Here is a 21,030-nt window from a genome sequence, read left to right as displayed (position 1 = left end):
GATGAAGCAATCAAATTTATTCAGAGCTATTACCCTTTTCTCTAAAATGAAGGTCGTATGTTCAGACATCAAGAAGAAAGTGGACTGACCTTTCAATTTTTTTTACTTGAGTTGAATAATTGATCCAGAAAAGACGGATTATGGTTTTATAAGAAAATAAAGCCACAGACCAATACACATTATTATTTTCAAGTAAAGAAAATATTGAACAGTAATATCAATATGAGGGAAAGATTTCTTCTCCTTAATTAGGAAGAAACTTGCCACTGGTATCAAATGACAGAAAACAGTACAGAATCATAGCAAGGTCTCAGTGTCAACCTGATCTAGATGAGATGTTCACCTCTGCCATTTATTAGTTGGTGACCATAGTTACCATCCTCTATTTACATCTATTTGATCATTTCAAAAATACCTTCCCTCACAAGTTTACTTCTAAGATTAAAGTGTTAAAATAGTGTATGATGCATAATAAGTGCTTCTCAAAAAGCTTTTAAAAAAGATACCCTACAATCTGTGCTTATAAAACTTAGGTAGGCCTAGTACAACAATAATCAACTTAGATAATAGAAGTAGAAATAAAGATTAAGGACACTGAAAACCGATTTAAAACATCTCAAGATTTTTCTACACAAAATGATTAATCGAGATAAAATATGATGCATATATGTTCCATGCTTTGTGGAAGATTCTTAGGGCTAAAGCTGCCTCCTGTTCTGTGTAAAGAAATTTATTCTGTGACTTTAAGAATACTTGAAATAATGAGAGAGAACTTCTCTACAGGTAACTCAGATTTCTTAATAGAAATATTCAGATACAATATCAGCATTTATTTTTTCTTTATCACAAACCCAAATCATTCCGAAATGAGGGATATTCTTCCACTCCCTTCCCTGTGCTCTGGGGTTGCAGATTAGACATAATTGGCTTCAGAAACTTGAACTCGCCGGTCCCCGAGCCTCCCGACACGCACACCTCATAGCGGTAGGCCTGGCACAGCGTCCCGCCGCCGCTCACGTCCACCAGGTGGCCCGCAAGGCCGCCCCCGGGCCCCGAGCAGACCCCCGCAGACGCCGCCCGGGCCCTCGCGCACAGCCGCGCCGCCACGACGCCCAGCACCGACAGCAGGAAGAGCGACGACACCGCCGCCAGGGCCACCACCAAGGACACGGTGAGCGGCTCGGCCCGCGCCTGCTCGGCCGCCGCCTCGGCCCGCGGCAGGTGGGGCTGCGAGAAGCCGTCCACCAGCAGCACGTGCAGCGTGACGGTGACCGACAGCGGCGGCTCGCCGTGGTCGCGCACCAGCACCGCCAGCCTGTGCCTGGGCGCGTCGCGCTCGCTCAGCTGCCGGGCCGTGCGCACCTCGCCGCTGGGCGCCCACACGCCGAACAGCCCGGGCTCCGTGGCCCTGAGCAGCTGGTACGACAGCCAGGCGTTCTGGCCCGAGTCGCCGTCCACCGCCACCACCTTGGTCACCAGGTAGCCCGCGTCGGCCGCGCGCGGCACCAGCTCGGTGCAGGGCGCAGAGCCGTTCTGCGGCGGGTACAGCACGACGGGCGCGTTGTCGTTGGCGTCCAGCACCTGCACGCGCACCAGCGCCCGGCTGCTCAGCGCCGGCGAGCCGCCGTCGGCCGCGCCCACGCCGAACTCGAAGGCGCGCAGCGCCTCGAAATCCAGGGGCCTCAGCGCGAACAGCTGCCCGGTGTCCGCGCTGATGGACACCAGCGAGGCCAGCGGCAGGCGCGCGTCGCCGGGCGGCAGCAGCGAGTAGGTGACCCGCGCGTTGGCGCCCGAGTCCGGGTCGGTGGCGCTCACGCTGCCGATGTGCAGGGCGGGGCCGTTGTTCTCGCGGACCCACAGGGTGTAGGCGCTTTGGTTGAAGGCCGGGGCGTTGTCGTTGACGTCGGCCACCTGCACGGAGATGCTGTGCTCGCTCTTCAGCCTGGGTGTCCCCAGGTCGGTGACGGTGATGGTGATGTTGAACTCGGCTTGGCTCTCTCTGTCCAGGGGTCCCTCCGTTACCAGAGTGTAGTAATTTTCTACAGTAAGTTTCAGAAGGAAAGGGAGATGGTCTTCGATGGAACAGGTCAATTTGCCATTGTCCCCAGAATCTGGATCTGAAATTCCAAAAATAGCCACCACAGTGTCAGGGGAGTTTTCTGGGATCTCAGTGATGAGCAATGACATGGTCAGTTCGGGGGCGTTGTCGTTCACATCCATCACTTGTATGGCTACGGTGCATTTTCCTGAAAGACCTCCGCCGTCTGAGGCTTCAATCTCCATTCGGTATGATCGAATTTCCTCAAAATCCAACAATTTTTTTAATCGAATTTCTCCTGTGACTGCGTTTATTTCAAAGGCCTGAACGATTTGATTTGAGGATTGGAAAAATGAGTAAGAGAGCTCGCTGTGGGTCCCAGAATCTAAATCTATAGCGGACACAGTGATGACAAGGGAGCCTATGGCGCTGTTCTCTGGGACATGCACCTCGTGGAGCAGCTGAGCAAATTCAGGAGCGTTGTCATTTATGTCCAGGACTATAATGAGGACCTGGGAAGTCCCAGTCCTAGGCGGTGACCCACCATCCCACGCCGTGAGGGTTAACCTGTGCTCGGACTGCTCCTCACGGTCCAACGCTTTGTCGAGAACCAGTTCAGGGTATTTCCTGCCGTCGCTGTGATTGCGAGTGGAGAGGTGGAAATGGGAGTTGGTACTAATTGTGTAGTTCTGAACTGTGTTGCTGCCCACGTCTAAATCTTGAGCTATTTCCAAAGGAAATGCAGTCCCTGGATGGCTGCTTTCAGAGATTTTCAGGAGGATTTCATTTTCCAAGAATTCTGGTGCATGGTCATTTACATCTTGCAGCTGCAGTTCACCTTGAATAAACTGCACCGGGTTTTTCAGTAACACCTGGAAATGCAGTATACATGGATCTATATCACCACACAACTCTTCCCGGTCCAATTTTTCTTTTAGAAGTAAATTTCCACTCTTCTGCTCGAGCTGCAAATGCTGTTTATTTCCTTTGGAAAGAATCCGAGCTCCCCGCGCGGCTAACTCCCCTAAGCCCAACCTCAGATCTCTTGCTAGGTTGGCCACGAAAGAGCCGCTCTCCCACTCTTCTAGAATAGAATAGTTAATGGTTGCGCCGCCCGCCTCCCACAATAGTAATAGGATAATAATGGCGGTCACTTGCCTTTTCTGTGGCGCTTTGGGAAGCAGCGTCTCCATCGTTCCTCTGGGTCCAAAACATACAGAATTTAATCACAAAATAAGTGCTTTGCAGCTGATTCGGCTATCTTGGTTCGATAATCTTGAGTTAGGTAGTCTGAACATTGACTGACGTGGGGATAGCTGCCTCTCAGAAACCTTCTATCCCCAGTAGTGTAATATGTTTCCTTTCCAGCTGCCAGAAACAGCTCGGCTTTTAAGGAGTCCGCAGATAGCTTTTTTCGCTCTCTTAGCCTACAGCGCCACCAAGCGTCCTACGTTACAACTTCAGGTATTTTTCATTTCAAAGCGTACAGCTGAAAACACATTGAAAGTCTTCGGAGTCAAAGTGTTATAACCATCACCACCTATCGTGCAGTGCTGTCCAGGTAGCTAACAATAACTGTGAGAGAAAAATTAATACCTGTATATCTATATCTATATTCGTCTTATTTAAAAAGATGCAAGTTCAGTCCACAAAACTCTGCTGAAGACAAATTCACTTAACCAGTATTTCTCTGTGCAGGCATTTTTTTCTAGCTTCTGAAGATAAAATAGTAAATTAAACACAAACATTCTTGCTCCCAAAAGCTTACATTAGATTGCCAGAAAATCACTAATTTGTCCTATTGTATTAGAAGTTATGAATTTTTAAATCCACTTTCTACTTCCAAATTGCAGTGTGCCTGTTAACTCCTGAAAAAAAGCTAAGATGTGATTTCCTGTCAGCCCCTGGGCAACACAGACTTTGGGAATTTTTTTTCTTAATAAATTCACAGTGGAGTGCCCATAAAGGTGAGAGGAAATTGCCATTTGTTGTATTAGAAATCAGTATAAGCTCAGAATTCAGGCATTGTCTTCATTGCCTTTTTACAAACATGAAGCAACACGGTCAATGGAGTCAGAGATATACTTACAAGGGAAGGGTTCTGACCCATCAGCTTTGGACAGGGGCCCATCTAAGTGTAGATGCTCTGGGACTGTAAAGATGGGTGTATTGAGAAACACCACTGCACCAACTACAGCCATGTGATTGGAGTGAGAATGGCAGGAGAAGCTGTTTCCCCCCAAAAGAATGCTATTTCAAGGAGGAGAGGGTAAACCATCTGAGAATACAAAACAGAAAGTGTTCCCTACACTCAGTGAACCAATTGGTAACCCATCATGGCAGTTTACTTATTTGGGCACAAACCACAGCCAAATATAATATAGTTAAGACCAGTTCTATTTTATTAAAGATAAAAATAAAATATTCACTCATAACTTTAGTATAAATTGCCTGACCTTGATGGGAAATTGAAGAGACATTTTTCATAAACTGCTACAAATGTAACCAACACAAATAAGATCAAATATGGGTTAAACTGTAAAAGCAAATGACTTTATGGTTAATAAAGATAAATGATGCTTACACAGCACTAGAAGGGACAATCTGATCTTTACCTAATAAGCTGCCACTAATAACAGACTTAGATCTTGGCAGGTAGCACACATATAGAACTTGAAAAACAAGGAGGAGTTTGAAAAATATAATTTGGACTTCACTAAGCAAATATCTTTCAAACTGTTATACAAAGAAAGGGAAATAAAATGTACTCTCAAGCACTTCATATTCTGTAATATGGTTTAAGGTGAGTGGGGTTGTTTTCTGTTTAGAAGGAAAATCAAGGAGTGATATTGAAGTTCCATTATTGGCAAAAGTACCAATAATGTAGAGAGAATATTAGCATTTCTGTGTTCCTTGAAAATTATTATTTAAATTCATTATTGGAATGTTAATAACATTCAACAACTGTTTAAGTATTTATAATTGGCATGGTATTATTTTTTAAAAACCATCATATTCTTACATGAAGCTCACAAACTGTAACTTAATGTATCAACCTTTTTGTATGTATATTCATAGAAAATATGTATTGATGATTATGGTATACTGAAATAGACATAAATATGAATAGCTATCTTAGCATTTATCCATCTTTAGTGTTTCATTTTTCACACTGTAGGAGTTACCCCAAAATGAGACTTACATTGGTAATTAAATAATACCAACCCAGATTTAAAAAATTTTCCCTACATAGCAATAGTGACAATTGTCACTAATAGTTAGAAATACAACTTACTTAACTGCTTTGGAATATAATTTTTGTAAAAAGGATAGATTGAATTTCAAGAACTCTTAATTATGCAAATAAAATAAAAAATTGTATTCATATTGCCAAATATTTGAGAGTAATAAAAAACTACTGAGTGCAACATGGAGAAAATACATATTCCCAGTATATGATTTTGAAAATGTCATTCTAAGGAATGATAAAAAAATATTCAAGAAACAGATCATAAATAACATGCATCAATAACATGCAACTTCAAATTAAAAGAGATTTCCAAACATATGAAGTAGAGCTTAATAGAATAATCCAATACTTAACTGAATGGGAAACTATTCCGAACACTGAGGTTTTCCTCCATTTCTCTCCCAGTGTCCTGAGGAGGGAAGCTGGGGAGAATTGGTTTGAGGAACTTGAACTCGCCGGTCCCCGAGCCTCCCGACAGGCACACCTCATAGCGGTAGGCCTGGCACAGCGTCCCGCCGCCGCTCACGTCCACCAGGTGGCCCGCAAGGCCGCCCCCGGGCCCCGAGCAGACCCCCGCAGACGCCGCCCGGGCCCTCGCGCACAGCCGCGCCGCCACGACGCCCAGCACCGACAGCAGGAAGAGCGACGACACCGCCGCCAGGGCCACCACCAAGGACACGGTGAGCGGCTCGGCCCGCGCTTGCTCGGCCGCCGCCTCGGCCCGCGGCAGGTGGGGCTGCGAGAAGCCGTCCACCAGCAGCACGTGCAGCGTGACGGTGGCCGACAGCGGCGGCTCGCCGTGGTCGCGCACCAGCACCGCCAGCCTGTGCCTGGGCGCGTCGCGCTCGCTCAGCTGCCGGGCCGTGCGCACCTCGCCGCTGGCCGCCCACACGCCGAACAGCCCGGGCTCCGTGGCCCTGAGCAGCTGGTACGACAGCCAGGCGTTCTGGCCCGAGTCGCCGTCCACCGCCACCACCTTGGTCACCAGGTAGCCCGCGTCGGCCGCGCGCGGCACCAGCTCGGTGCAGGGCGCAGAGCCGTTCTGCGGCGGGTACAGCACGACGGGCGCGTTGTCGTTGGCGTCCAGCACCTGCACGCGCACCAGCGCCCGGCTGCTCAGCGCCGGCGAGCCGCCGTCGGCCGCGCCCACGCCGAACTCGAAGGCGCGCAGCGCCTCGAAATCCAGGGGCCTCAGCGCGAACAGCTGCCCGGTGTCCGCGCTGATGGACACCAGCGAGGCCAGCGGCAGGCGCGCGTCGCCGGGCGGCAGCAGCGAGTAGGTGACCTGCGCGTTGGCGCCCGAGTCCGGGTCGGTGGCGCTCACGCTGCCGATGTGCAGGGCGGGGCCGTTGTTCTCGCGGACCCACAGGGTGTAGGCGCTTTGGCTGAAGGCCGGGGCGTTGTCGTTGACGTCGGCCACCTGCACGGAGATGCTGTGCTCGCTCTTCAGCCTGGGTGTCCCCAGGTCGGTGACGGTGATGGTGATGTTGAACTCGGCTTGGCTCTCTCTGTCCAGGGGTCCTTCTGTTACCAGGGTGTAGAAATTCTCGACTGATGGTCTTAGAAGAAAGGGGAGATTTTCATCTATAGAACAAATAACTTGTTGGTTATGTCCGGAATCAGCATCTGATACACTGAAAACTGCCACCATGATCTCTGGCAGGTTTTCAGGGATGGGGCTGTTGAGTGAGGACATAGTCAGTTCAGGAGCGTTGTCATTCACGTCCAGAACCTTGAGAACTAAAGAGCATTTTCCTGATAGTCCCCCACCATCTGTAGCCTCAACATCCACGTGGTAAGATTGAAATTCCTCAAAATCCAACATCTTTCTCAGTCGAATTTCTCCTGTAATTGCATTCATTTCAAAGGGTTGGTTGACGTAGTCATCTTGAAATAGGGCATAAGACACCTCCCCAAAGGATCCTGCATCTAAATCTCTAGCTGAGACGGTGATAACCAGAGAGCCCAGGGCGTTGTTTTCCGGGACTTGCGCTTCATAGAGCTCCTGAGCAAACTCAGGGGCGTTGTCGTTGATGTCTAAAACGAGAATCTGAATCTCTGTGGTCCCGGACCTGGGCGGAGACCCGCCGTCCAGCGCTGTGAGGGTGAGCCTGAGCTCCGGCTGCTCCTCCCGGTCCAAGGCTTTGTCCAGCACCAGCTCTGGGAACTTCCTGCCATCGCTGCGACTGCGAGTGACAACGTGGAAATGGGGATTTGAGCTGATGATGTAGCTCTGAAGGCTGTTGTTACCAGCGTCTAAATCCTGTGCCATTTTCAAAGGAAATATCTTTCCTGGTGTAGTAATTTCCGATATTTTCAATAGCATTTCTCTGGCCTGGAACTCCGGGGCGTGATCATTTATATCTCTGACTAGCAAGGCAGCCTGAAAAAACTGCAAGGGATTTTCCAGTAACACTCGGAAAGGTAGTACACAGGGCTCAGTGGCACCGCACACCTCCTCCCGGTCCAGTTTCTCATTTAGAAGCAAATCGTAGGTGTGTGGGTCAAACTGCAAATGCTGTCTATTCCCCTGGAAAACAATACGGGCTCTCCGCGCAACCAGCTCTCCCATCCTGAGTCCCAGGTCCTTTGTCAGGTTGGCCACAAACGTGCCACTTACTGTCTCCTCCAGTACAGAATACTGAATCAATTCTGAACCTGCCTCCCACAAAAGCACCAATATAATGAAGATCGCCACTTGCCTTTTATTGCGATGTATTTTTGTTTGCGCCATCTCTATTGTTATGTCTTGATTCCAGACGGAAAAAAATCCTTTTCCACTCCCAGTCACCACGTCCACAGACAGTCCACCCTCTGAAATGTCTTTGGTATAGAATTTTGAATTTCTTCTTATAACTTATCTGGCAACGACTATCTTCCTGAACACTTCTCTCTTAGCTTTAGCTGTAAATGTGTTCTATATTTTTTTATTGGGTCTCTCAGTGAAATGGAGTCCACCCAATCTGCAGAGCGTTCATTCACTCTCTTAGCCTGCACTGCCACCATGTGTTCAGATTCATAACTTCAAGGGGGTGCATGCTTGATCAATACCATTTCCAAAATCTGAGCTTTATAAAGACTTTTAGGTTGAGTCAATGTTTCTCCAACTGTAGTGTGTGAGCCACATACATAAATAATCACCTGGGAGTCTTGGAATTTTTTTCCTGGGCTCCTCTCCAGATCTTGAATCAAATTCTCTGTGGTGCTATGAAAATCTGCCCTTCGATCTTTCTCCTAAGTGATTATTATGCATACTAACATAACAAGTCACTCCGTCAGATAATGTAAACTTCCTATAATCAATTTTTATTCTTTAGCCATGCAATTTTTCTCTGATGAGCAGTGTAATTTGTGAATCCAAGAAGTATACTATTTAATTGTCCCAACAAACTATATGAAACATGAAAGTTAGCAACACCAATGGTAAAATAAACAATCATTTATCTAAATTATATGGCATAAACAAAAGGCTTACTTTGTTTCTTGGTTACACCTGCACAGTAAATAGGCTATATTAGGAGGAAAATTGAGGCCAAGAAATACTTATGATACAAGTATCTAATCAAATGAAATTATTTTAAAAGGAATTAAGATCAATCAACCATCTGTCCTAAGTAAGCATTTTAGAATTCCACTTCATTTTTGTATGGGTAGAACTGGTCATAATTTTATTAGGCTTGTTCATTTTATTGTAACTTTTTAATCAAATTTCCCTCCTATATTAATTGATCAAGATCCAACTTGTAAGAATATAATGCAAGGCATTAAACAATCATTTAAGAATCACCTCTACCATCCTCTCACACCAAGGATGACACTAAATCCTCTAAATATAGACCAAATAAGGTAGTGTGAAAGCTGAATTACACTTGAGTGGATACTGTGGAATTCAATAATGGGTCATCATAGCTATATCCATTCCTATCTCTTCAGTTTCTGCTCAGATAAATAGGAAAGTATATCTCTTAATATCCTAAAAATACATAAAAGGGCCAGCGCACACATAAGAACACAAAATACACCAAACATAATTAATTTCAGATTGATTTCATATTGACTGAGAGGTGAAATCAATTGCATTCAAGCAAAATTCCCTTCAGGTAAGAGATAAAATGATGGACGATTGAAAATGAGACTATTTTTCAAAATGCCTCTCAGTAAAATAAATTAGCCTAAGCAAAATCTAGACTCTGAACAGATGTATAACTTTTTAGTTGAACAGCACCTCTATCTTCCCAGAAGAATAAAAGTAAGATCACTGTGACCAGCCTCCATGGTTCACTTGATGGATGTTACTGAGAATAGACTTCCTTGAGGGTACGAATAACAAAATCAAATAAAGTAAAACCAACAATCATGAACATGTCGCATGGGTTTAGTTTCTTTTCTGAAACAAGCCTATTTCCAGCTCAATCCTAAATGCTTCCTTTTTTCAGTGGACATTCAGATTCCAGCTTAAATGGCATTCCTGGCATCTACATAGTCCTTTATTCGTTTTCTTTGCCTGCAATGCCACTAGACTCTTCAAACACAGCTTACTGAGTTATCTGTCATTTCAAAGCAAAATCTTTTAGCAGTATAATATGCGTAAAACTCAGTTTAGATCATTGAAATAGTTTTGGGAACATAGGTTGTTGTGAGAGAGAGGAAGAAGATAGTATCTTAATGTATCCCCCAAAAGCTATCAGTTGCGTATGTGAAGAAATTGCCCTTGTACGAAAAGTGTATTACATTAGATTCCTTCGGGAGAATCCTTTTCTGTTTTATTCTCTTTTGCTTTGATGTGATTTGTTAGAGTTGAACTGACTTTGCTTTATAAACATATCTCACAAAGAATAATTCATTAAAAAATTTTTATAATGGAAAATTTCAACATATGCAAATTAAGCCACGTAATATCCATGTACGCATCATCCAGTTTCACAACATTTCGTTTTGTTCCATCTATACCTTTCCCTCCACTCTCTGTCTCCCATTCAGTGTTTGCTTTTGTAGAGTTCTTTTCTTAAGTTAATGTTTACACAATTTGACATGTGCCAGTTTTAACCACACCATCTAAACAAATGGATCTATCTCTATACAACCCATGCCTCATTTGAGATACAGAATGTTTCCATCATTCACTGGGAATCGTCTTAATCATACTGCCCACCTTAATTTTAATAATTAGGTAGCAAAACTTTGGTCTCCTCTGGACGCAACATGGAAAGGTAAACAATGTAAAAACACACCATGCTCCATGCTCTTTTTGCCAATGTGGCCTTATGTTAAGTGACAGTTTGTGTTCAGATGAATTTAGCTGGATTACTACCAGTGAGTTGCAGTGATACTTTAACTTATGAAACATTGTTAACCATCTAAATTTAATTCCATTTAGTTAGCTTATAATTATTGCATAACTGATCAAGTTGATATCTATTTTCATGCTACACATGTTTGTTTTCTTTTCATTCCATTATAACTAAAAAAATTCTTCAAGTTTATTAAAAATGAAGGGTAAATAATAATTTTCAAGGGATGAATTGAACCTCTTACAAATCTTCCTTAATTTAGCTCTATGCAAGATAAAACAATAATTCTGGGTAAAGATAGAAATACATAAGCAATCACTTAAAGAAACCTCTCAACTGATGGGAGATATGGTGCAGAGAGGTTTGAAAATATAAAAGATTTGGTGCTAACATATTTGAAATCTCAAATAGGTAGGGAAGAAGATTTTTGTCAATCTTGCTAGATGTTTGTCAATTTTATTAATTTTTAAAAAAGAACTACCCTTTTATTTCATTGATTTTTTCTGTATTATTTTTGTTTTTAATTTCCTTGAGTTCTTCTATTATTTTTATTCTTTCCTCCTGCATCATCTTCTTGCATTGGGCGTATTTTGCTCTTCTTTTTCTATATTCTTGAGGTGTTCTTGTCCATGATGATTTGAGATTTTTCCTTTTCTAACACCTGTTTTATAAATTTTCCCCTCTGCTTCAATTGTGCCTCATAAATTTTGACTTGCTTTCTCTTCATTTCCAATTCAGCTCGATTTATTTTTTTATATCCTTTGAGAGTTGGTCTTTGATCCATGGATTACTTAGAAGCATGTTGCATAGTTTCCAAGTGTTTGAAGAGATTCTGTTATTGATTTTTAGTTTGGTTCCGCTGTGGTCGGAGAACCCCTGTTGTATGATTTTGATACTTCTAAATGGTTTGACAGTTGTGTTATGGCCTTATTTATGTGGTCTATCTTGTCTATATTCTATGAGCATTTGAAAAGAGTGTGTATTCTGGTGTCCTTGGCTAGGTGTTTATAAATATGGATTAGATCCTGTTGGTCGATGGTGTTGAGTTCCTCTGTATCTTTGCTGATTTCCTGTCTAGTTGTTCTGACATTTGTTGAGAGAGGGTGTTGAAGTATTCAACATTAATTGTGGGTCTATTTCTCCTTTAATTCTGTCAGTTTTTGCTTCACATATTTTACAGGTCTGCTGTTTGGGGTATACATGTTTAGGATGACTATGTCTTCCTTTACCATTATATAGTGTCCCCCTCTATTTCTGGTAAATTTCTTTGCTCTGATGTCTTCTTTATCTGACATTAGTATGTCCACTACTGCTTTATTTTTATTAATATTTGCATAATATATTTTCCATCTTTTTAGATCAAATCTGCCTATATTGTTATATTTAAAGTGAAGTTTCTGGTAGACAGCACATAGTTGGTCATGCTTTTTAAACCCATTCTGTCAATTTCTTTGCTTCAGTTGGTGTATTCCAACCATTTACATTTAATGCAATTACTGATATGTCAGAGCTAAAGTCTGCCATTTTATTTTCAATTTTCTATTTGTTCTTACTGTTTTTGTTTCTTTGTTTTCTTCCCCCTGCCCTCTTGTGGGCTATTAGAACATATTTTAGAATTTACCTTATCAACGTGGTTTTTGGCGTATCACTTTGTATAACTATTATAGTGGTTGATCTGTGCATAACATCACAGTTTATGGTGTTTTTACCAGTTCAAAAAAAGGGTGAAAAACTTAGCTACCTTTATACTCCTTTACCCTCCTCCATTTATAATATAATTGTCTTAAATATTTTCTCTTCATACACTTAGAACAGTGTTATAATTTTGGATTTCAACCACCAAAAATTTATAAAACTCAAGGAAACTCTATTTCATTTATCCACATTTGTGTTTGCTGTGTTTTTTCTTCTTTCCTGATGTTCCAATATTCTTTTTCTTTTTAAATTAATTCCTTTCTGTTTGGAGAATGTTCATTGGCCATTCTTTTAGATATGGTCTACTGGCAAAAGCTTCTCTTCCTGAAGGATATTTTCACTGAAACATAGGACTCCGGGTTAACAGTTCTTTTCTTTCAGCACTTGAAAATTATTGTGTCACTTCTTTCTAGCTTCCAGGGTTTCTGAAGAGAAAGCTGTCATTTAAGTTATTTATTGCTGTATGGGCAATATGTCATTTCTTTCTCATTTCTTTCAAGATTTTTTTCTTTCTCTTTAGTTTTCAGAAGTTTGGCTACAATCTCTTTTGGTGCAGACTGCCAAGTTCAATATCATGAAGCTTTTCCCCTGTTTTCAGCATGTCACACCTCTGCTGCAAAGCTGCCAGGATCTCTCTGTTTCCTGTGGCAGCAGGTATCAACACTTCTCTTGCGAGGGAGAAATTGAAATACTCAAAATAAACTGAGGTATTCACTTTAAGTGAGGATGTAGAGGGAAAAAAACCAAAGATGTAACATAAAAGAGAAATACAAGAAGCACAGAGAAACAATTGAGAATGTTCAATATCTAAAAAGCACAAGTCTCAGAAAGAAATAGCCGAAGTTAGGAATATAATTATTAAGGAAATAATAGTAGTGAGGAAACAGTCCTAGACTTGAAGAGTTCTGGAGTGTTGGACTAATAAGAGATTGAATTACATATATAATATGCAAAACAAAAACAAGAACATTGTGCAAAAAGAAAAGACCAAAGAATCCTTTTTTTCTGGCCCTTATGAGTGAATGCTGCCTTTTTGTAAAAAAAAAAGTTACAACTTTAACCCCATTTTGTTTTTCCCACCCTCCTAAATAAAATTCATTAAGATAACCATAAAATGATCTTTATTCTTTGAGTGTATCCAATCCAGAGCTAACCCCTACTTCCTTTGACCCAACCCCAAATCAGCTAACAAAACCCCAAATTCTACCTTTGTAAGACCCTGTTACTAAGGTGACCCATGGTTCCCCATGACGCGTAGTCCGCCTCATACAAGTCAGTAAACCTTAGTTCTGATACACTATGTTCCTGCTGATCTTTGGTAGCAGAGTATTCATAATTTATTTGGTCATTAAAAGTACATTTTTTAATACTGATTTTCAGGTTCTAAAACAGATTTGTAGACAAAAGAAGGAATTTTTAGCTATGGTTATAGAATAAAAAGAGTCACCAACCTTGACTATATACAAGCTCATTTGAGAGAGGTTTGAAAGTGTAAGAGAGAAACAGGTACAGGAAAAATAAGAATTATATTCTTTTCTTTAATACAACATTACCTAAATGAACTGTTAGTGGAACAAAAATTGAGGTTTCAGTTTGTCCAGAAAGGTACCAGAAAATAGTGAAATAGCTATATGTGGAGGATGGATGAGAGAAATTCTAAGATGCTATGTACTAAACAATAGCAGGAAATTGTTAAATTTTATGAAAAAGTTACAGATATGTTTTTAGTGATGAAGAATTGAATATAAAAAGAGCTAGAAAATAATGGGTTTAAAAGTGCTTTCCAATGGGATAAAATGAAAAACAGACAAGGCCAGGTGTTGACAAGAATCTGGAGGAACTGCTACATCTAGCACTGCTGATATCTGTGTACATTTGGACAACCACTTGGAAAAACTATTTGGAAGTATCTCCTAAATGTGACTATATACTTACCAAATGAACAGCAATTCCATCCCTAGGTATATACCCAACATAAAGGCATATACATGTTTGCTAAAAGACATGTACAAGGATGTTTATTACAGTAGTATTCAAGCAATCAAACCTTGCACCAATCCCAATACCCATCTACAGTAGAATGGAAAATAAATTCTGAAATATTCATACAGTGGAATACTATACAGCAATGAGAATGAGGAACTAAAATTAAAAGTACTATTGTGGACAGCTGTCAAAAACATAGTGATGAGTGAAAGAAGCCAGACACCAAACATTTCATACTCTACTGTCCTATTTATGTGGTTTAAAATAGGGAAAACTGAATTATAGTATTGGAAGTCAGGATATTTGTCATACTTGGGCTTGTAGTGATTTTAAGGGGTAATTTGTGTGGCACCTGGGTTTCTAGTAGTGTTTCATTTCTCATCAAGATGCTGGTACCAAGTATGTTCACTTTCTGAAAATACATTGAACTGCATAGTTCACTTTCCTGTATATGTGCTACAATTCACCAAAAGCATTTGTTTTAAAAAAGATTTGCCGGTGGAGAGGAGAGCTAGGGAAGAAAAGTAGACTGAAGATTGTTGCTTTTCATCACATTTTCTCAATACATTTGTTACCAGATGCATGTAATCGTTTGAAAGCAAATAAAGAAAATTATGTAAAAACATTTTCTTTTTGCTATTTAGCCTCAAATATACTTAGAATGTGATGAAACATGGATAGAATACAGAGAAAACCTCAAAATATTTTACTTCAATAAGTCAGTTCATCCTGACAAGTACCAAGAAGAGCAAACATTTCATGAAATGAACAGCATGCGTGCATTTGGAATGACATTATGTAAATAGACACAATGATACAGAGCTCAGTCTTCCAAAACTGGGCAGGATAAAGTTCAATGGACAAGTTCATTGTAGAAGGAAAATCAAGGCTATATGTGAAGGTGGGGTTTTTCTGCACGACGTTCTCAAACTCCGTATCTGGGGAAATTAGAGATAAATGTCAAAACGCACTGCATCTCGATCGGATACTTACTTGAATCCAAAGCTATGCTGGAAGGTGGCATTTTCCTGTATTGCTTCCTCAGCACGTTGGGGTTGGAGGTCGGGGAGAATCGGTTTAAGGAACTTGAACTCGCCGGTCCCCGAGCCTCCCGACAGGCACACCTCATAGCGGTAGGCCTGGCACAGCGTCCCGCCGCCGCTCACGTCCACCAGGTGGCCCGCAAGGCCGCCCCCGGGCCCCGAGCAGACCCCCGCAGACGCCGCCCGGGCCCTCGCGCACAGCCGCGCCGCCACGACGCCCAGCACCGACAGCAGGAAGAGCGACGACACCGCCGCCAGGGCCACCACCAAGGACACGGTGAGCGGCTCGGCCCGCGCCTGCTCGGCCGCCGCCTCGGCCCGCGGCAGGTGGGGCTGCGAGAAGCCGTCCACCAGCAGCACGTGCAGCGTGACGGTGGCCGACAGCGGCGGCTCGCCGTGGTCGCGCACCAGCACCGCCAGCCTGTGCCTGGGCGCGTCGCGCTCGCTCAGCTGCCGGGCCGTGCGCACCTCGCCGCTGGGCGCCCACACGCCGAACAGCCCGGGCTCCGTGGCCCTGAGCAGCTGGTACGACAGCCAGGCGTTCTGGCCCGAGTCGCCGTCCACCGCCACCACCTTGGTCACCAGGTAGCCTGCGTCGGCCGCGCGCGGCACCAGCTCGGTGCAGGGCGCAGAGCCGTTCTGCGGCGGGTACAGCACGACGGGCGCGTTGTCGTTGACGTCCAGCACCTGCACGCGCACCAGCGCCCGGCTGCTCAGCGCCGGCGAGCCGCCGTCGGCCGCGCCCACGCCGAACTCGAAGGCGCGCAGCGCCTCGAAATCCAGGGGCCTCAGCGCGAACAGCTGCCCGGTGTCCGCGCTGATGGACACCAGCGAGGCCAGTGGCAGGCGCGCGTCGCCGGGCGGCAGCAGCGAGTAGGTGACCCGCGCGTTGGCGCCCGAGTCCGGGTCGGTGGCGCTCACGCTGCCGATGTGCAGGGCGGGGCCGTTGTTCTCGCGGACCCACAGGGTGTAGGCGCTTTGGCTGAAGGCCGGGGCGTTGTCGTTGACGTCGGCCACCTGCACGGAGATGCTGTGCTCGCTCTTCAGCCTGGGTGTCCCCAGGTCGGTGACGGTGATGGTGATGTTGTACTCGGCTTGGCTCTCTCTGTCCAGCGGTCTCTCTGTCACTAGGGTGTAAAAGTTCTTGAATGTGGGTTTCAGGAGAAAGGGGAGATCATCTTGAATGGAGCAAACCACCCTTCCGTTGTCCCCAGAGTCTGGATCAGAAACACTGAAAACAGCAACTACAGTCTCTGGGGCGTTTTCTGGGATGGAGTTGGTGAGCGTCGACATGGCCAGTTCAGGAGCGTTGTCATTCACGTCCACCACTTCTACAGCTACAGTGCATTTTCCTGAAAGACCCCCACCGTCTGTGCCTGCAATTTCCACATTATAATATCGAGTTGCCTCAAAATCCAATGTCTTTTTCAGACGAATTTCTCCCGTTATTTCGTCTATTACAAATGGCTGAGTAATTTCATCTCCTTGAAATAGACTGTAGGTAACATACCCGTATGTTCCCGCATCCATATCTCGGGCGGAGACAGCGACAACTAAGGAGTCTAGGGGGCTGTTTTCGGGCACCTGTACCTCATAGAGCGACTGTGAAAACTCAGGGGCGTTATCATTGACGTCCACAACTTCAAGGCGGACTGCAGTGGTCCCGGACCTGGGCGGAGCCCCGCCATCCAGCGCCGTGAGGGTTAAGCTGAGCTCAGGCTGCTCTTCTCGATCCAGCGCTTTGTTCAGCACCAGCTCTGGGTATTTTCTGCCATCTCCGCGATTATGAGTGACAACATGAAAATGGGAGTTGGGGCTGATTGTGTAGTTCTGAACAGAGTTGCTACCTATGTCAAAGTCCTGCGCCATTTTCAAAGGAAATACAGTCCCAGGCTGGACGCTCTCTGGGATTTTTAGGAGCATTTCCTTGTCTAGGAACTCTGGGGAATGGTCATTTATATCTGTGAGCTGCAGATCAGCTTGAAAAAACTGCACCGGGTTTTCCAGTAATAGTTGGAAATGCAGTATACAGGGATCGGTCAACCCGCACAGCACCTCCCGGTCTAGTTTTTCATACAGAAGCAAATTCCCGGTCTTTATATCCAGCTGCAAGAGCTGTTTGTTTCCTTTGTAATGGATTCGCGCGCCCCGAGTAGCTAGTTCCCCCACCCTGAGCCCCAGGTCTTTTGCTAGGTTGGCCACAAAGGAGCCAGTTTCTGTTTCTTCTGGCATGGAATACCTAATTGCTTCAGAGCCAGCCTCCCAGAAAAGCAACAATATAGTAAGAAAAGTAACTTGCCTTGTCTGTGGCGTTTTTGCTAGCGTAGTCTCCATTGTCCAGACCCCGTTCAAGAAAATGCAGTTTCTTCAACTCGGTATACAATCAACCCAGATGCTTTGGTTAAATAACCTCTAATTAGATCTTTCTGACTGACTTGCACTAGACGAATGTCTCTCTGAGGATCTCTGCACCCAGATCTTATCTGAAATGCTTCCTTCTTTTGGGAAGCATTCAGAGTTCTGATTCCCAGCTTAATGGCGTCCTGGGTATCCAGAGCCCTTCATTCATAGTCCTAGCCTGCAGCGCCACCAGGCGTTCTTATTTACTATTGCATATATAATTTGCCATTTCATTCCAAATTATAACTCTGGTGTGTATCAATATTCTTTGAAGTCACAGAAGTATTCCTGATCATATCTTCAGTTCTTACTTATTGAAAGTTCTAAATAAATATTTGCTTGGTTAACATGCAATGAAAGAATACTTTTCAGAGTGAACTAAAATGATATATTCCTCATAAAATACAAGTACAAGAAGAAAGTTTCTATTGTGGGTTTCTGTATTTGGTTACATTCAAGAGTAAGAGATAGATGTTAACAAATGTTAATTGTATGAGGATTATTTTTATTTTTAAATGTAACATACATCTTAAAAGAGCACAAAATCATAAGTGTACAACTGAATGAATTTTCACCAAGTGAACACATTCCTTTAAGTAGAACCTAAATTAAAGTGTTACCAAAACCCTAGGCATTTCCTCCTGTCATTGTCTGGTCACTACCCTTCCCGCTAAAGGTAAGCACTCTCCTGACTTCTATTATCATAGGGGTTTTTTTTCTCTCTTGAAATTTTATACAAATGGAGTTACAGAATATTACTCTTTTGTGTTTGGCCTCTTAACATTAATGTTTGTAAAATTCATCTGTTATATATTGTTCTAATTAATTTTGTTCCCATCACTTGAGATTATTCTGTTGTATGACTATACCTTGATTTGTTTACCTTTTCTCCAGCTGATGGGCATTGGGGATTTCCATTTTGGGGATATTTTGAGTAGTGCTGTATGAACATTCTTGTACATGTCTTTTGGTGTCTGCATATACATTTATGTCTAATGTGTTCCTGGGAGTTGGACTGCTGTGTGTTAGATGTGCACATATATTTAGCTTTAACCAATATCACAAAAACAGTTTTCAAACGTGGTTTTACCAAAACCAGCAAAAAATGATTTCCAGTTGCTCCACATCCTTCTCAACATTTGATATTGTCTTTTAACTTTAACTGCTCTTGGTGATATTATATTATAACTTTAATTAGCATTTCCCTGATGATTAAATTGAGCACATTTTTCATATTTATTGTCCATTAGGGTACGTTCTTGTGACATGCTTAAGTCTTTGTCAGTTTTTCTATTTAGGGCATTTGCCCTTTGTCTTTCTTATCAATCTTTAGAAGTCTCATACATTCCAGGTATAAGCACTTCTGCAGAAGTATGTATTGCAGATGTCTTCTCCCACTCTATGGCTTGCATTTTAACTCTCTTGTGGTATCTTTGATGAACTTAACCTCTTAACTTAGTCTAATTTGTCAACATTTTTCATTTATGATTAGGCCTTTTTGTGTTCTAAGTCTTTGCATACTCCAATGTCATGAAAATATTCTTGTGTGTGTTTTTTGAAAAACAATTGCATTTAGAGCCATTATTCTCCTGAAGTTATTTTTTTCATATGAATAAGGTTAGGGTCAAATTATTTTTTCCATATAAATATCCAAATGACTTTGCACCATCTACTGAAAAGATCTATTGCCCATTGTTTCTGAAGTGTCATTTTGCCATAAATCAGGTGACCATCTGTTCAAGACTCTTTTTTTCCCCGTTTTTCTCTTTGGTTATCCTGCAACACCATATTGCCTGAATTACTGTAACTTTATAATAAGCTTATTGTCTGATAGTTAAGGCCACCACTTTTATTTTCTTCAAATTACTTTGGTTAAGATTGTCCCTTTGTGTTTCCATATAAACTTTAGATTCAACTTGTCAATTTTCACAAAGAAATCTGATGAAATTTTGTTCAGGATTTTATTACATCTATAGATTGGGGAGTAATTACATATTCCCAACATTGAGTACTCCAACTATTGAACATTGTATATCCCTCCATGTATTTAGATCTTCAGCTTTTCTCAACAACATTTTATATTTTTCAGTGTGGAAATCTTACACATATTCTGCTAGGTTTGTTTCTACATATTTTATGTTTTTGAAACTATTATAAATTATACTTGAAATTTTTTATTTGGGGGTTTTGTTATATAGAAATACAATCTACTTTGCATGCTGACCTTGTACTCAGTGGCATTCTAACCGTTTATCCATCTTAATAGATTGTAGATTCTTAATAGGCTGTAGAATCTTTGATTTTATGTATACAATCATGTCATTTAAAAAAATTCTCATGTCTTCCCTTCCAATCATTCTGCTGTTTTCATTTGCCTTATTCCACTGATTAGGATCTATAGTAAAACACTGAAGTGAAATTGTAAAGGCAGGTATTCTTGTCTCATTCTTGATCACTGAGAGAAAGTTTTCCTTAATTTGCCACCAAGGATGTTCACTGTAGGTTTTAAAATACACTGTGAAAGTTCCCTTCTATTTTCAACTTGCTTACAATTTTACCATGAATGTGTGCTGAATTTTCACAAATAGCTTTTTCTGTATCCATTGGGAGAACCATGTGATTTTTCTCCTTTATCTGTTAATATGATGAATGATTTTCTTTGACTTTCAAATATTAAGTTTTGTGTTCCTAAAATAACACAATTTTCTTGAAATTTATTATTTCCTTTTCACATATTTCTGAATTTTATTTGCTGACATTTTGTTTACAATTCTTCTGTTTATAAAAGAGCTTGGTCTGTAATTTTCCTTTCTTATAATGTCCTACTCAGGTTTGTATGTCATAATCCATTAAAGTCATGCTGGCACTCAGAGGCTCTGGGAAATGTTTCCTATCTTTCTATTCTCTGAAAGAGTTTGTTCAAATTGGTGTTAATTCTTTCATAAGTATTTGTAATGATTTGGCATGATTTTTAACAACATATTTAATTTACTTAATAGATATAACTAATCCGACTTTCTATTTCTTCTTGTTTCAGTTTCAGTAAATTGTGTTTTAAAAGATGTTTGTCATTTTACATAAATTGCCTAATTGGCATAAAGTTCTTCTTCATATCCCTTTCTTTTTATTTTTGTAATGTCTGTAGGATTGGTAGTGATGTTCCATTCTCATTTGATATTGGTAGTTGGTGTTTTCTTTCTTTTTTCCTGATTAGTCTTACTAAGAGTTTTTATTTTATTAGTCATTATGAAGAACCAACTTTCAGTTTTATTGATTTTCTCTGTTGTATATTTATCATTTATTGTATTTATGTTTATATATATATTG

At 42.2% G+C, this 21,030-nt stretch overlaps 4 protein-coding genes across 4 annotated transcripts in view; all 4 read right to left on the bottom strand.

Annotated features, from left to right (window-relative positions):
- Positions 1-20,620, bottom strand: part of LOC108387900 (protocadherin beta-5-like) — an 82,208-nt gene extending 61,588 nt beyond the window's left edge. The window contains exon 1 of the mRNA XM_037016568.2: positions 15,254-20,620. Within this exon, the coding sequence (XP_036872463.2) occupies positions 15,254-17,637 (2,384 nt within the window). The 5' untranslated portion in view covers positions 17,638-20,620. The remainder of the gene's footprint in view (positions 1-15,253) is intronic.
- The window catches only part of LOC108395096 (protocadherin beta-4-like), a 95,877-nt gene that overhangs the window by 66,867 nt on the left and 7,980 nt on the right, over positions 1-21,030 (bottom strand). The window lies entirely within an intron of this gene.
- LOC118972036 (protocadherin beta-17-like) lies at positions 833-3,395 on the bottom strand. Its single transcript, XM_037016573.2, has one exon. It carries the CDS (start codon positions 3,229-3,231, stop codon positions 844-846), a length of 2,388 nt encoding a protein of 795 aa, XP_036872468.2. The 5' UTR covers positions 3,232-3,395; the 3' UTR covers positions 833-843.
- LOC118972040 (protocadherin beta-6) lies at positions 4,420-15,246 on the bottom strand. The gene has a single exon (XM_037016577.2). It carries the CDS (start codon positions 8,020-8,022, stop codon positions 5,638-5,640), a length of 2,385 nt encoding a protein of 794 aa, XP_036872472.2. The 5' UTR covers positions 8,023-15,246; the 3' UTR covers positions 4,420-5,637.

Source organism: Manis javanica, chromosome 14 (assembly GCF_040802235.1).
Source record: "Manis javanica isolate MJ-LG chromosome 14, MJ_LKY, whole genome shotgun sequence".
NCBI classification, from domain to species: Eukaryota; Metazoa; Chordata; class Mammalia; order Pholidota; family Manidae; genus Manis; species Manis javanica.
The sequence above is the reverse complement of the archived record's forward strand: the minus strand, read 5'-3'. Positions and strand labels throughout refer to the sequence as shown.